This window comes from Rattus norvegicus, chromosome 4 (assembly GCF_036323735.1).
Source record: "Rattus norvegicus strain BN/NHsdMcwi chromosome 4, GRCr8, whole genome shotgun sequence".
In the NCBI taxonomy this organism is placed as follows: Eukaryota; Metazoa; Chordata; class Mammalia; order Rodentia; family Muridae; genus Rattus; species Rattus norvegicus.
Genome location: NC_086022.1, coordinates 105,350,658 through 105,367,062, shown reverse-complemented (window position 1 = coordinate 105,367,062; position 16,405 = coordinate 105,350,658). Strand labels below are relative to the sequence as shown.

The window sequence follows — 16,405 nt, the reverse complement described above, 5'->3', positions numbered from 1 at the left end:
CTTCTTTGACACGTGGATACTTTACCAACGCTATGTGTGGAGGAACTCTGCTTGGAGTCGAAGCTACTTCCTGAGCGCCTTATACAACACGGGCTCTTAGGGATTGCATCAAAGACTTGAATAACGTTGTGGAACAATTTACCAAAAACACTCCAATTAACATCCCAGCATTGGTCCTGCTCCTGTGATCTGAGGAAAGGTTGAGGTCCTTTCCCACTGTTCTCCACCTCCAGGTAAAGCTGCCCTTTGAAGTATCCCAGTCCCTGGCGCACTTACCAGCAAAGGAAGATGTCTGTGAACGTCTCTGCTGTGGTGAAGAGGGCAAATATGATCCAGTACATCATCCATTTGACCTGTGGAGAGGAAGGCAGAGTTGGTGGACAGGGTCATGGCTGCCCGGCGCCAAGGCAGTGGACACTGGGGTGGCCCCAGGCAGTGCCATCTGCACCTGTCATACTTCTCTAACTCAGCAGCAGCTCTGCTCCACCACACCTTGATGCTGAGAGCAAACAGGCTGCTCTACAATCAGAACAAGACTCCAAGCACAAGCCTTGGAGGAATCACAGATTTAGTCCAGGCTTGCTATGCCTGAGGTCAAAACCCTGAAGAGCTTGAACCTGACAGACTGGCTGTAAGTTCAAGAGGGGAGAGCCTCCGAGAAGATGGGAGGCCAAGAAGAAGAAAACTCCTAAAATGGACACTATAACTGTCTTCAAAGTCTTGGCCAGAATCCCAGTGCTCAAGATTCTGAGGCAGGAGGATCATGAGGTTGAGGTCAGCCTGAACTACAGAGCAAGAATCTTTCACAAAAATAACAAAGCTCTTGGCTGGAACTTGAACTGCAAAGAACCAAAGTAAGATTTTCAAACAGGGACTTCAATATGTCTATAAACGAAAGGTTAAGAATTAGGAAAACTTGGAAAAGACAGGGTGTCCTATGGATGCCATAGTTTCAAATTATCCTGGTTCTTTGGGTATCTTCATGGCCAGAGGAAACCTCTCGGTGATAGTATTATTTCTAGAAGGATGTGAATAATTTTTTTCCCTGGGAGGCACACCTGAGCTTTCACTTATTCCTGCCAAAGACTCCATTTAATATTAGTGAAGAGATTAATTGCAACAGCTTCAGTCGTGAGAAAGGGTCTCCCTCAGTATTAGCGGCTCCCAGAAGATGGTGACCACCACACAGCCAATAGGAATTAGCAGAGTTATTAAGGACACTGGGATGGGCAGGGCAGCAGCTGTAACTGCATGCGTCTGTGGAAGACTGCTCAGAGATGCAAAACCTGCTCCGAAGAACGAGGAAGGGGTCTGTGTCACTAGGAGCCACAAACTAGGCGGACTCCCCTCCAGAGGCAGCCCTGCCTGCGACTCCAGCATTAGAATCCAATAATGTATGTTGTTTTATGCTGGGAAGCTCATGGTAACTTGTTACAGTGACAATAAGATAATTCGATACTTGGATGAAATTTAAAATAATAACAAGAGAATATAAAAATGAGAGTGTAGCCACAGGGACTTACTCAGCATTACAAATATTAGTAATCATGATGGAGTTATTGTTAAAGTCTTCAAATTTTATCTGAGGCTAAAGAGATGGCTCAGCCATTGAGAGCACTGGCTGTTCTTCCAGAGGACCTGGGTTCAATTCCCAGCAACTACATGGTGGCTCACAACTTTCTGTAACTCCAGTCCCAGGGGACTGGATGCCCTTTCCTGGCCACTGAGGGCACTGCAAGCACATGATGCACTTATGGAAATGCAGGCAAAACTACTATACCCATAAAATAAAAATAAAATAAAATAGCATCGTTCAATAACCTATGTTTTTGTAAATATTTTATAAATTATAGATAATAAATATAATCTCAGTATAATCATTTAAAACATAATAACTAAATATTTGAAAAAGCTAGTTCGAGAGAACATTGACTCATCTCAGAGAAAACGATCTGAAGCAGATCTCAGGGAGTGGCTGTAGAGAAGGACTGGGCTGGGAGATGACAATGGCCCTAAGGATGAAGGGCACAGTCACCAACTGGGCGTGAGAATTAATGGAGTTGGGTAGGGAAGGAGAGGCTGGAGTCCCAGGGAAGTCCCATTGTCTCCTGTGCAGTGGGGTTATGAGGGGCCTCGGCTGAGAATCATATGGAAGAGAATATTCATCAAGGAATTTGAGAGATTGAAATTGATTTCAGGGGTGCACTGGTGGTGTGTGGGGTTGGGAACAGGAGGGATCAGGTGTTGGGGAGGCAGAAAGTTTTGAGAGAAGTGACTGGATTTGGGGGACATTTCAGTGGCAAGGTCCATGGAAACTCCATGTAATCTCCAAGAGTAATCCTTGCAAAGACTCTTAGTACTGAAGGACAGGGGCCATCTTCTGTAACCAGGCAAGGCCTCAAGTGGAGGGATTGGGACACCAACCCAGCCACAGAACCTTTGACCTGGAGCTTGTCCTGCCTGCAGAGTGTTCTGGGCCCAGAGCCTAGCAAAACCATCAAAGAGATGAGAGAGAGTTCATCCAGCAACTGATGGGAGCAGATGCAGAATCCCACAGCCAGCTATCAGGCAGAGCTCAGGGAGACCTGCGGAGGAGCAGGAAATGGATGGGAGGAACCAGACAGGGCAGGGACATACACAATCCACAGATCAACTGCCTGGGACTCATGGGATTTAAGAGCGCAGGAACCCTGTGTGGATCTGACCCAGGTCCTCTACTTACATGTCATGGATGAGCGGCTTTGTGTTTTAGTGGGAATCCTAACAATGGGAGCAGGGGCTGTTCCTGACTCTTCTGTCTACTTGTGAAACTCTTTCCTCCCGCTGGGTTGCCTTGTCCAACCTTGACATGATGGACCGTGCCGAGTCTTAGCTTGTTATGCAGTGTTTGGTTGATGCCCCTTGGAGGCCTGGTCTTTTCTGAGGGGAGGTGGAAGGGGGTGGATCTTAGAGTGAAGAGAGGGGGGGGAAGCTGGGGGAGGGGAAACCGCAGGAAGTATGTAATACATGTGAGAAGAATAAAAAAGAAAGAAAAAAGAAAAAGAAAAGTAATTCCCTAGATCAAATCAACTTGTGGCCATGCCTATGAGAGACTGTCTTGATTGTTAATTAATATAGGAGGGCCCAGCCCACTTTGGGCAGTACCAATCCCTGGGCAGGTGGTACTGGACTGTATGAGGAAGCTAGCTGATCATGTGCCCAAGTAAGCCATTAAACAGCATTCTCCATGCTCTGCTATCTTCCTTGGCTGTGAGTAAATGTCCTTGTTAGAGGCACTGCTGCATGACTAGCAAGCAGCCTGCCTTTAAGATCCTGCTTGAGTTTCTGCCCTTGCTTCTCTCGGTGATGGATAGGCATCTAGAAGTATAAGCCAAATTCTTTCCTCCCCAAAGTTGCTTTTGGTCAAAGTGATTTCTTTTTTAAAATTTTAAGATTTATTTTTATTTTTTAATTCCTCTCTCTCTTTCTCTCTCTCTCTCTCTCTCTCTCTCTCTTGCATTGTGTGTGTGTAACAATGTGTCAATGTGTGTTCAGGTGCTTTCAGAGAACAGAAAAGAGTATCAGATGCCCTAGAACTGGAGTAACAGGTATTTCGAGGCACTCAACCTAGGTGCTAGAGACTGAACCCAGGTCCTCTGGAAAAACAGCAAGTACTCTTAATCACTGAACCATCTCTCCAGTCCCTAGTCAAAGCATTTCACCTCAGCATCAGAAATAAAATCAAACAGACCACAAGAAGGAAACATGTAAGCAGTGTGAGTGCACATGTGATGTGGCACTGAGTATGCTACAGTGGGTGCTTTGAGAGTACCTGGACATTGAACATAGGTGACAGTGTGCGAGTACGTGTGTGTGTGGGGGGGGCGGGGAGTGTGTTTGTGTGTATGAGAGAGTGTGTGTGTGAGAGGGGGAATGTGTTTGTGTGTGTGTGTGTGTGTGTGTGTGTGTGTGAGAGAGAGAGAGAGAGAGAGAGAGAGAGAGAGAGAGAGAGAATGTGTGTGCATGCACAACATGTGAGGACAGAGGAAGGGGGCAAGTCTCCCTTGGTACTACTCAGCTCCTGTCTCCCAAAGCCATTTTTACCCAGAAACTTTCTAATCTTAACTCCCTAGCTCCCCCATGGGGAAGTGTGCACACCCCAGCCAAGACAAACAGCTGTTCTACTTGTCAGTTAGGTCTCACTCTAAATTAATGAATTGCCATTCTGGCCGAACACCAGGCTCCTGTGAGTTTCGTCAGCACATAACAATTTACCAGGGTTTGATCTCCCCCAGCTGGCTGGGAGCATGCTCAGCCCCTGCTCTGCAGCTCGGCCTTGAATTACGGAGACCTCAGGAAGGCCTCGATCCAGGCACAGCTGCTGACTACCACAGGTGGGGAGGGGTCGGGAGGGAGAGTGCTAGAAGAAGAAGCTGCCCCTTGCTTTAGCCTGCACTGTGTCAGTTGAGAACCAGGAGCCTCAGTGTTTGCAACTTCTCGGCTATTTATAGCATGTGCACAGAGCTGTCCTGACACATACCAGGGATGGGCTTCCAGGAGTTACCCACTCTGAGTCCTCCGCTAAGAGCAGCTGAAGTGACTAGTCCTGGGAAACCGGGAGAAAGGGGGCTGGGCTTTGGTTGCAGTTGACCTGGAGGTGTTCATCATAAAGACTTCTTGGGAAATCCATAAAAATCATGACTTTCAAGCTAGCTCTGAATTAATTAATTCACACTTTTAAAAGATTTTACTTTTCTTTTTCGGGGTGTATGTGCTCACATGGGCACGTTGCGTGATATGTATGTGTGTTAGAGTGTTTTTGTGTATGCAGGTGTCTGAGGAGGTCTGAGGGTGGTGGACCTGGAGTTAGAGGTGGTTGCTATTACAGGTACCTCTAAAATGGGTGCTGGGATCTGAACCTTGGTCCTCTGTAAGATCAGCAAGGACCCTTAGCCATCGTGCCACCTCTCCAGCCCTGGGTTATTTATTTTTTACCTATACCCCAGGATAACCAGGGATAATGCTGGAGCATTAACATTAATAGTTGCAATTCTCTAAAGAGTGTGTCCTCCCTACCCCTAACCTGGCAAGCAAAATCTTCTCAGGAAGAGGAATAGGGACTGTCACCACTCTGGTGTTCAGAAGATGACCCAAGGCTCTTGGAGGTTTAAGCCACTTGCCTAGCATATAAATTACACCAATAAAATTTCAGAGCTAGGACTTAGCAACTCAGTCCCATTATGACCAAACCCACACCCTTCACACTTTGACCTGGGCTAGTGCCCTACAAAGGGAAGGACATTCTCCTTGGTCAGTGGGGAGGTTTAATAGGAGGAACCTTGGGATCACTAGAAATGCTGCTGGTGGCACCCCAAATCACCCAACAGTAATTTTCGAAATCCTCCAACCAGTGAGTCTTCCTGACCACATTGCCAAGTTCAGCTCTCTGCCAAGTGCCGTGGAGAGATGATTATGAACACCTCCATCCTCAAAGAGCTTATACATCAACCAGCCTTAAACTGGTTTTGGAAGACAGACTGGAAGGGGGTCAGAATCAGCAAAGCAATCCAGGAATTAACCCAAGTCAGCTGGCTTCTCAAACCCATGCAACGTCTCTCAGTGCCGGGAGGTGATCTGCGATCTTCAGTTCCCAGGTGAAGAAACTGGGCTGCGAGAGATGAAGTCACCCACGGTGCCCAGCTCCTAGTCCCAGATTCATTTTTTCTCATACTTCTTGGCTTTCCTCACCTCAGTACTTAGGGTCTAGACAGGGGACAGTTTTGGATGGGGACAGGACTTCTGTGAAGTCACATAAAAAGGGCGATAGTTTCCCTCCTGCCACAGACCCAGACTAAGAGATATGTCCCTCCACCATTCATACTCAGCCACCCCCGCCCTCCGTGAGAGGCTTCACTTACATATTCTTTAATGTCCTTAGACTTCACAGCCTTGTATGAATAATATGCAGGATAAAGGGTGCCAAATATGAGCCTGCAGAGACGAGACAGAGGAAAAAGAGAGACATGATTTTCACCCATCCTGCTTGAAGGAAATCTACAGTTCCAGGGGAGCATTCTTCAAGTCAGGGAAATGAATCCCCTGAAGTTTTCCTGTTCACCACTACATCATTCTTAGAAACACCTTCTCCTGAGACCACCCACGCACTTCCTTCTATCTCGGCTTGGGCAGCATGGCAGGTTGACTGGGAGTTATGGAGGTCAAGATGGGAGGAGACTTCCTCTCCTGATGTTGATCCCTATCAGCAGCTCCTGGGAGCCCATAATCACTGGATTTGACCTCAGCATCTTGCAGCCAGCAAAAGCTTTCATAATCACAAATCTAATCAGGTCACCTCTCCTCCCATCAGCGTGCCCTGCCTTCACTTCTCAACGCTCTTAAGATGCAAGTAAATATCACACCAGTTGGCTAATTGTATTTTAGCTCTCACTGGAGTTAGTGAGTAATTAATTCTCAGACCTGCATCCGAGATACATCTGCAGGGGGAAGCTGTACCTGCCCCTGTTCTCGATACCTTAGTCAATGAGGCTTTCTTCCAGAACCTTGCCTCTCCGTCTTTCTTATTAATACCTGCTCATCCATCAGATCCCAACTCCCACATGATCCCCTGAACACCCCTCTGACTTCCCAGTCTAGCTCAACACTCCCCCACGAACTTTCTCAGCATCGTGTACATGTTATCAGGGTGTTCTTTTACTTGGTGCCTTTGATTGACAGCCATCTCACAGTGAACTATAAATGCCCTGAGGGTTGAGTACACTTCTTGAGGGAGAGGGGGTGGCCTAGGAAGACCTCAACCTGAAGACCTGCTTAGCTCAGCCTCCTGAGCACTGGGGTTGCAGGCATGCAACTGTGTATCTGAGTGTGGATGTTTTAAAATTTATTCATTCATGTGTGTATTCAAATGGGCACTATGGCACACATATGAAAGTCAGAGGACAACTCACGGGAGTCAGTATTTTTCTTCCACAATGTGAGTCGGGGGATTGAACTCAAGTCATCAGGCATGGCAGCAAGCACCTTTACACCCTGAGCCATTTCACCAGCCCAATATAGATTTACATTTTTGAGATAGGGTCTCACTTTGTAGCTCTGATTGTCCTATTCAGACCAAAATGGCCTCAAACTCAGAGTTCTGGCTGCTAATGCCTCCTGAGTTCTGGGATTCAAGGTCACATCACCACACACAACCTAATAGGTATTTTTAAAATGAACAAACAGAATGTCAGACTTAGAAGGGCTTCATACTTTTGCTCAAATGACAAAGCCATTTGCAACTGTCACCTCAGAGCAAACTGCCTGGAATCAAGAGCTACACAGTCTCAGATCTTAAAGGACCTGGCAACCTTAGACAGAATTTGGGGATCCATCCTTGTTAGACAAGATACCATGCTGAGAATATCCAAAGTTAATACTCATTAGGCATTTAAAGTCACATAGAGAAGAGATGCAATTAACCAAGTGGGGATGAGGGGGGTGGGACAGGACACCAGTGTCTATGGAAAATAATAGAACCAGGTCAGTTCTCTGACACAGGATACAGGTGTGTGTGTGTGTGTGTGTGTGTGTGTGTGTGTGTACACAAATGTCTGTTTCAAGTACTGTACAAGTCTTATTATACATCTTAGACTTCTCTGGCCAAAGAACCCCAACTCATGCATACAGGGCCCCAGTGCTCAGACAGGCTGTCCATTGCTTGCCCAGGGTCTCATAATCATTGAGGAAGGGGAGTAAAGTAGGGGCTGGATTCAGATAGACTGGCCTCTTCCAAGCCTGATTTCCTGTCACCATTGGCTGAAATGAGAGGCACAAGAAGCCAGATAAGCAAGAAAAGGGGACAAAAGTAGGCTGGAAGGGAGAAGAAGAGTAAGGATGGCAATGGGAGTGAGAGAATTTAAGAAGAAGACAATGCTGGGTGTGGTGGTGTTGCTGGACATAGTGATGATGCTGGGGTGGTGGTGATGATGCTGGGGTGGTGGTGATGATGCTGAGCATGGTGGTGATGGTGCTGAGCATGGTGATGATGCTGGGGTGGTAGTGATGATGCTGGGGTGGTAGTGATGATGCTGAGCATGGTGGTGATGGTGCTGAGCATGGTGATGATGCTGAGCATGGTGATGATGCTGAGCATGGTGATGCTGCTGAGCATGGTGGTGATGATGCTGAGCATGGTGATGATGGTGCTGGACATAGTGATGATGCTGGGGTGGTGGTGATGATGCTGGGGTGGTGGTGATGGTGCTGAGCATGGTGGTGATGGTGCTGAGCATGGTGGTGATGGTGCTGAACATGGTGGTGATGGTGCTGAACATGGTGGTGATGGTGCTGAGCATGGTGGTGATGGTGATGGTGCTGAGCATTGTGGTAATGCTGAGCATGGTGATGGTGCTGAGCATGGTGATGATGCTGAGCATGGTGATGGTGCTGAGCATGGTAATGATACAGGGCATGGTGCTGTTGCAAGTCATAGTGGGTAACGTAATTCTAGTACTTAAGAGACAAAGACAGGAAGATGACTACAAGTTGGAGGTCAGCTTGGTTTACAAAGTGTGTCTCAAGCCAGTCAGAGCTACCTAGCAAGATCCTGTCTTAGAACACAAAACAGGGCAAGAGAGAAGCTCCAGGCCTAATGACCTGAGTTTGATCCCGGGGAAACAAGGGTTGGAAAGAGAAAACTGACTCTTGCCACTTTCCCCCTGACTTCTACACATATACCGTGACACATGCCCACATGCCCACCGACGCCACATACTAAATAAGTAAATAAATGTGATTTTTAAAAAGAAGGTGGGCCGGGGCTGGGGATTTAGCTCAGTGGTAGAGCACTTACCTAGGAAGCGCAAGGCCCTGGGTTCGGTCCCCAGCTCCGAAAAAAAGAACCAAAAAAAAAAAAAAAAAAAAAAAAAAAAAAGAAGGTGGGCCAAGAAGTGTGTGGCCTGCCCAAGGGGCCCCAGGTTCAGGTACAGATGATCCAATGGAGGAGATCTCCCCAACTACTTTTTCCCTCTCTTGGCCTGTCCCACTCCCAAGCATTCTTGGGAATCAGAGAGTACTTCCTTCCTAGTTGAAGCCTTTCCTAGCCCTGTCACCATCCCTGACGTCAGGTTCCTTTTCCTGTCCTGCCTACACTGTTACAGCTCCCTGAATTTCTCTGCTTCATTCTTATCCAAGACTTGGACAGTCTCTCTAAGGTCTGTCTCTCTCAGAAGATGGGCGTTCCAGAGCCCAGCCTGTGTCTACTTTATTTGTAGCTATGTCCCTATTCCTGGCATGGAAGGGAGAGGGCAGTAAATATGTATCCACAGCACGAGGTTTTAGACCGTGGAGACATCAAAGTCAGCTTCTTCCAGGGGGCACCTGTGACCTTGCATGAGGTCTCAGCAATGAGGTGTACACCAGACAGCACCACGCTGGATCAGCAAGGTCTCAGCCCAATGCCTGCAATTCTGGGGAAATAAACATGCTGCTCCTGGGCACAGATGCCAGTTATTATCCATGTCTGTCAGGCTGGCATCCAGCCCTTGTTTAGAGGCAGCACATAAACAGTGGAAGATGGATCCAGCGGCCTACTGAGTGCTACCTCTGTGAACTCCAGTGAGCCGCAACACCCTCTTAGTGGTCAGAGGTTGAAAAATTCAAGAGGTACCTAGCCAGGGAGGCCTGGACTCCATCAGACAGTCCCCCCAGATTTGAACTTGTAAAACCCTCCCTGTCTGAGACCTGTTGGACCACAGAAGGTTCCTCTACAGGCACATTTACATTTGAATGTCTGCAAACTCAAGGGCACTTAGCATTTCACCTCCCCTGGGAAGAGAGACTGGGATCAACACGGCTGGCTCTCTAGAAGTAATGAGAGGGGTTTGGCATTTGTGTCTATTTAAGCCAGATGGATTGTTCTGAGGAGATTTAAGTGAGGAGAATGCCAGGGACAAACCCAGGGCCTTGCACCTGCCAGCCATGGGCTCTACTGATAAGCTACATTCAGCCCCAAAAAGCATGTCTGTTCAGGACCAAAGGCCAAATATCTCTTAGAAGGCCATCTTCCAACAATTCCACACGGCTGGATCCCCAGCCTCACAGCTGCCTGTCTCTGAGCTCTTTCCTGATAAGCCAGGTTGTCAGTCATCCTCAGTTCTTTCTGCTGCCACCAATCTTTAGTGCCATCAATCAACCCCAGGGGTGTTTTCTTTTCCTTGACAAAAACCCATAATCCTTTAAGATGGCTCCCAGAAAAATGCCACTTCAGTGCAACCTGCTCACTCTTCCCTCAGAAAGCTTCTCCATATTCTCATTGTGTTTGGTTTTTGGAGACAGGGTCTTATGTAGCCAAGACCAACCTCAGATTCACTCTAGCTAAGGATGACCTCCTGATCTTTGTGTATCTACCTCCTGAGTACTGGACTGGCCTGCATTATGACTGTTTATGTGGTGCTGGGATGAACTCAGGGATTCATGAACATTATTTGATCTCTCTGCACACTGAGCTAAATCCTCAGCCCCGACTCTCTTTTTAAAGATCCTTCTTTTTATATAAGTCTTGTGTAGCCCTGACTGGCCTGACTCTCTTTTTAAAGACCCTGCTTTTTATATAAGTCTTGTGTAGCCCTGACTGGCCTCGATTCCCTGCTCTTCCTGCCTCCACTTCTAAACACCTGGATTACAGATGTGTGCCACCATGCTCAGCTTCTATGGACTTTTCTATGCACGCAGGCCATATTTTATAATGAAAGAATCCACCTGCTTGTCCCTACTCATTTCTGACTTCACGTGCTTTTGTTTTTAATAACTCACCCAATTTTGTGCTGTCCATATACTCCTGGGTTTGGGGTCATTCACTGAAGCTCAGTCTATCTACCAGGGACCAAGCCTCCCTCTCCTAAGAGCACAAACTGTCAATAGCTCTTCAGCTAGGAGTTGGGGCTCCTGAGTCCCTCCCCACTCCATGCTGGAATGTTGACCGGCTTGACCTTTCTGCCAGCCTTTCACAGGAGAACACAGCTGCTTTGAGTTCATCAGTGAAGTTGTCTAGGTGTGTCCAGAGGACATTGTTTTGTTGCAATCCTCCCAATCTCTTACAGTCCCCCTCCCACTTCCCTTATGGTCCATGAATCTTGGAGGAAAGGATGTGACATAGATCTTCTATTTATTAGCTTTTGGTTTTGTTCTTTAAGGATTTGCATATTTTTATTTTACTTGTATGAATTCATATGTGTGCACTGTATCACCTGTGTGACTGGCACCAGTGGATGTCAGGAGGAGGAGTCCGATCTGTTGAACCAGAGTTAGGGATAGCTGTGAGTCCCTGTGTGGGTGTTGGGAACTAGACCCTGGTCTTCTGCAAGAGCAGTAAGTCCTTTTTTTTTTTTTTTTTTGGTTCTTTTTTTTCGGAGCTGGGGACCGAACCCAGGGCCTTGCGCTTCCTAGGTAAGCGCTCTACCACTGAGCTAAATCCCCAGCCCCGCAGTAAGTCCTTTTAACAGCTGAGCCCTGGATTCAGCCCCAGAAACCCTTAGATTTTTTGAGACAGGGTCTAGCTGTATAGTCTAGGCTGGTCTCAAAGTCAGAATCCTTTACCTGGTGGCATTCAGGAAGTTGAGGGAGCCAGAAAGAATTCCGGAACAAGGGAGGAATCTCAGGGACTGACCTACCTATTCCAACAAGGTTCCTCCATAAAAGATCCCATCCCCTCCCAATGATGCCAATGAGTCATGAATCATCATTGGATTAGCTCGTCAATTAGTCAGAGCCTTCACAACCCTTTGCCTCTCAATGATCAGATGCACTAGCTGAGGAATGAGCCCTCACCACATGAGGCATTTCATCTCCACACCTTAACAGATGTGGACATTGTGAAACCGACCATGCACAGCATCTTTCACTATGTAATGGGAAACCATTTGGCAGTTTAGTCCAAATTTCTACCTCTTCCTGCAAGTGTGAGTTTTCTAATGCTCCCTATTCTTGTCAGAAGGATAGCATCTGACCAAAGTGTTTGCCAGTTTGATGAGTGTGCAATGGTACCCTTGTTAACATTTTCTCTAATACATGTTCATCAACTATTTAAGACTGTCACCCGGGGGTTGGGGATTTAGCTCAGTGGTAGTGCACTTGCCCAGCAAGTGCAAGGCCCTGGGTTCTGTCCCCAGCTCCGAAAAAAAGAAAAGAAAAGAAAAGAAAAAAAAAGACTGTCACCCAAGGGAGCTGCTGCCTAGATGGCCTGCTCATGGCCCTCTATAAAGTTACCATTCTAGTGACTTTTAATTATGAGTATAGGTCTTTCCTTGACATGTGCATTGCAAATGCCTTACCTAACATCAGCTCTAGTAACTTGGTCTGCAATGTATTTTGTTGTCCCCAAGTCGGGCAATTTATATGGACAAAGACTCTGCTCTTTGACAACTTGCTTTGAAATATTTTTAAGAAGACTTGATCCATCTTTTCTTATAAAAGTTTTAAACTTTTGAGGCTGGACAGTTGACCCAGTTGGTAAAATGCTTGTTATACAAGATGAGGGCCTTGTAAAAAGACCATGTAAAAAGCTAGACATGGGGGCTAGGGAGTTGACTTGACAGTTAAGAATTTGTATAACTTGACAAAGGAGCTAAAACCATTCAGTGGAAAAAAGACAGTATTTTCAATAAATGGTGCTGGTTCAACTGGAGGTCAGCATGTAAAAGAACGCAAATCGATTCATTCTTATCCCTTTGTACAAAGTTCAAGTCCAAGTGGATCAAGGACCTCCACATCAAACCAGATACACTGAAACTAATAGAAGAAGAGGTGGGGAAGAGACTCAAACACATGGGCACAGGGAAAAATTCCTGAACAAAACACCAATGGCTTATGCTCTAAGATCAAGAATTGACAAATGGGACCTCATAAAATTACAAAGCTTCTGTAAGGCAATGGACACTATCAATAGGACAAAACGGTAACCAACGAATTGGGAAAAGATCTTTACCAATACTACATCTGATAGAGGGCTAATATCCAATACATACAAAGAACTCAAGAAGTTAGACTCCAGAGAGCCAAATAACCCTATTAAAAATGGGGTAAACAGAGCTAAACAAAGAATTCTCAACTGAGGAATATTGAATGGCTGAGAAGCAACTAAAGAAATGTTTAACATCCTTATTCATCAGAGAAATGCAAATCAAAAACAACCCTGAGATTCCACCTCACACCAGTCAGAATGGCCAAGATAAAAAACTCAGGTGACAGCGGATGCTGGTGAGGATGTGGAGAAAGAGGAACACTCCTCCATTGCTGGTGGGATTGCAAGCTGGTACAGCCACTCTGGAAATCAGTCTGGAAGTTCTTCAGAAAATTGGACATAGTACTACCTGAGGACCCAGCTACCACTCCTGGGGATATACCCAAAAGATGCTCCAACATATAACAAGGACATATGCTCCACTATGTTCATAGAAGTCTTATTTATAATAACAAGAAGCTGGAAACAACCCAGATGTCCTTCAACAGAGAAATGGATACAGAAAATGTGGTACATTTACATAATGGAATACTACACAGCTATTAAAAACAATGACTTCATAAAATTCATAGGCAAATGGATGGAACTAGAAAATACCATGAGTGAGGTAACCTAGTTACAAAAGAACCCACATGGTATGAACTCACTGATAAGTATTTATTAGCCCAAAAGCTCGGAATACCCAAGATACAATTCACAAACCACATGAAGCTCAAAAAGAAGGAAGACCAAAGTGTGGATGCTTCAGACCTTCTTAGAAGGAGAAACAAAAATAGTCACAGAAGGAAATATGGAGGTAAAGTGTGGAGCAGAGACTGAAGAAAAAAGGCCATCCAGAGACTGCCCCACCTGGGGGATCCATACCATATACAGAGACACCAAACCCAGACAATACTGCAGATGCCAAGAAGTGCATGGTGACAGTAGCCTGATATAGCTGTCTCCTGAGAGGCTCTGCCAGAACCTGACAAATACAGAGGCAGATGCTCACAGCTAAACATTGAACTGAGAATGGGGTCCCCAATGGAGGAGTTAGAGAAAGGACTGAAGGAGCTGAAGGGGTTTGCAACCCCATAAGAACAACAATATCAACCAACTAGACTCCCCAGAGCTCCCAGGGACTAAACCAACATCCCAAGAGTACACAGGAATGAATCTAAGACTTCATTCACATATGTAGCAGAGGATGCTCTTGTTGGGCATCAATGGGAGGAGAGGCCCTTGGTCCTGTCAAGGTTCAATGCCCCAGTGTAGGGGAATGTCAGGGCGGGGAGGTGAGAGGGAGTGGGTGGGTGGGGGCTGGAGCATCCTCATAGAAGCAGGGGGAGGGGGATGGGATAGCTGGTTTCTGGAGGGGAAACCTGGAAAGGGAATAACATTTAAAATGTAAATAAAAAAATATCCAATAAAAAAAGAATTTGTAAAAAAAGAACTTGCAGGACCTTTGCTCAGTTCCCAGACCCATACCAGACAGCTCACCGCTGCCTATAACTATTGCTGTAAAGGGGCTGACGCATCCCCTGACACTTGAACTCACATGCATGTATTGCATGGACATGGCAGTGAAACCTTTAATTCAATTGCTAAAGAGGCAGTTGCCTGAGGATAGCTGGGTCAGAAAAGCTCCAGATTCAGTGAGACTATGTCAAAAAAAAAAAAAAATCAGGCAGAGAGGGTCAGAGGAAGACTTCTGGGTACCACATGAATGCTCGCATGCACACAGAGGGGTGCCCACAGGCAACCACACACACACACACACACACACACACACACACACACAAGTGCACGCAAACATATGTGCATACACGTGTATATGTAAACATGAAAACACACAACATCACACACACACAAACATGTGCACGCATGCAAACTGTGTGCACACAAATCTTCTAAAGTTTCCTTTTCCACTACTAGATTTTAACTCATCTGGAATTTATTTTCTATAACATGGATTGGGGATTCAGTGTTATTGAATACTCAATGTTATTGAATCCCAATGTTCTGCGTGGACCCCAACTGTCTCCAGCACACGTGCTGAACCCTGTCCCACTGTTATATAGCACTACCCTGTCAAATGTAAAGTTTCTGAAATGTTAGAATATTATTTTTTAGTTCTCTGGTTTACTGTACTAACATGGTATCTTAATAATAACTTGATAAACATGAACTTGATAAACAAAGATTTAGAATAATTCCTGATAGTCTTAAAACTTTCCTGGATATTCTTGGCTCTTTCTCTCTCTCTCTCTCTCTCTCTCTCTCTCTCTCTCTCTCTCTCTCTCTCTCTCTTCCTTTCTTTCTTCCTTCCTTCCTTCCTTCCTTTTTAAGTTTTTATTTTTATTTTGTGAGCGTTGATTGGTGTTTTGCCTGAGCATATGTCTGACGAGGGTGTCCCTGGAACTGGAGTTACAGATAATTGTGAGCTGCCATGTATAAGGGAACTGGAGTTACAGACGGTTATGAGCTGCCATGAGCTGCTGGCAACTGAACCCAGGTCTTCCGGAAGAGCAGTCAGTGTTCTTAACTCTCTCCACCCCAGCTCCACCTTTTGTTTTTCTATACAAGCTTACATTTGTTTGTTTGTTTGAGACAAGGTCTCACATAACCCAGACCGGCCTAGAAACTAACTCCTGATCCTCCTGCCTCCACCGCTAACTGGGATTAAAGGTGTGAGGCACAGGTCTGTGTGAGTGGAGGGGGGGTTGCACACATGCATGCATGTGTATATGTTTGTCTGTGTGTATGTGTGTGTAGTGTATGTAAGGGGTGTGTGTGTGTGTGTGTGTGTGTGTGTGTGTGTGTGTGTGTGTGTGTACCCATGGATTACTTATGGAGATCAAAGAACAATTCTCAGGAGGTGGTTCTCTTCATCCACCCAGTGGGTACTGGGGGATCAAACTTGAACTGTCCCGCAGACCGGATACAGTTGGTTACGTTTCGTTAGCTCTCACACTGACTGCTGATGGTACGCAGGAAGGAGTGCTGCTGATCTACCAGGCCAATCTCAGGACCACTTGCCTAGTTGCGATAAGGAACATTTGAATCATGAAATGCATTATGGAAATAAAAGAAGGAGACTCAAAAGACAATGTGTGGTACAATCCCATGTCCATACCATTTTGAAAGTGGAACATTGTAAAAGCAAACACAATTGCATGACCTCAGGTCAGAAAGGACGGCCACAAAGGCATGTGAGGAACTTTGGGACCTCGACTGTGGTGGTGTTTATTCAACTGTATGGGCTTGTTTTGTTTTTTGTTTTTTGTTTTTGGAACCTAAAAACAGTTTATTTGTTTGCTTGTTTGTTTTATTCTTTAATCCTTTTTAAAAGTCCAGCCTTTTCACCCATCCCCATCTGCCCCCTGACTGTTCCACATCCCACACCTCCCCCTGCCCATTGCCCCTAACTGT

The 16,405-nt window shown here is 46.0% G+C and overlaps 1 protein-coding gene across 10 annotated transcripts in view; it reads right to left on the bottom strand.

Moving 5' to 3' along the window:
- Reep1 (receptor accessory protein 1) overlaps nucleotides 1–16,405 on the bottom strand; it is a 116,638-nt gene that overhangs the window by 53,549 nt on the left and 46,684 nt on the right. For 9 of the 10 annotated variants that reach the window (XR_005503256.2, XM_063286282.1, XM_039107814.2 and 6 more), the window contains 2 exons: nucleotides 5,898–5,970; nucleotides 277–353 (listed from right to left, as the gene is read on the bottom strand). Coding sequence is in view for 9 of the 10 variants with exons in the window: in XM_063286282.1 (XP_063142352.1) it covers nucleotides 277–353; nucleotides 5,898–5,970 (150 nt within the window). In the remaining variant the exon portion in view is untranslated. The remainder of the gene's footprint in view (nucleotides 1–276; nucleotides 354–5,897; nucleotides 5,971–16,405) is intronic. The other variant, XM_039107810.2, reaches the window with a different exon arrangement.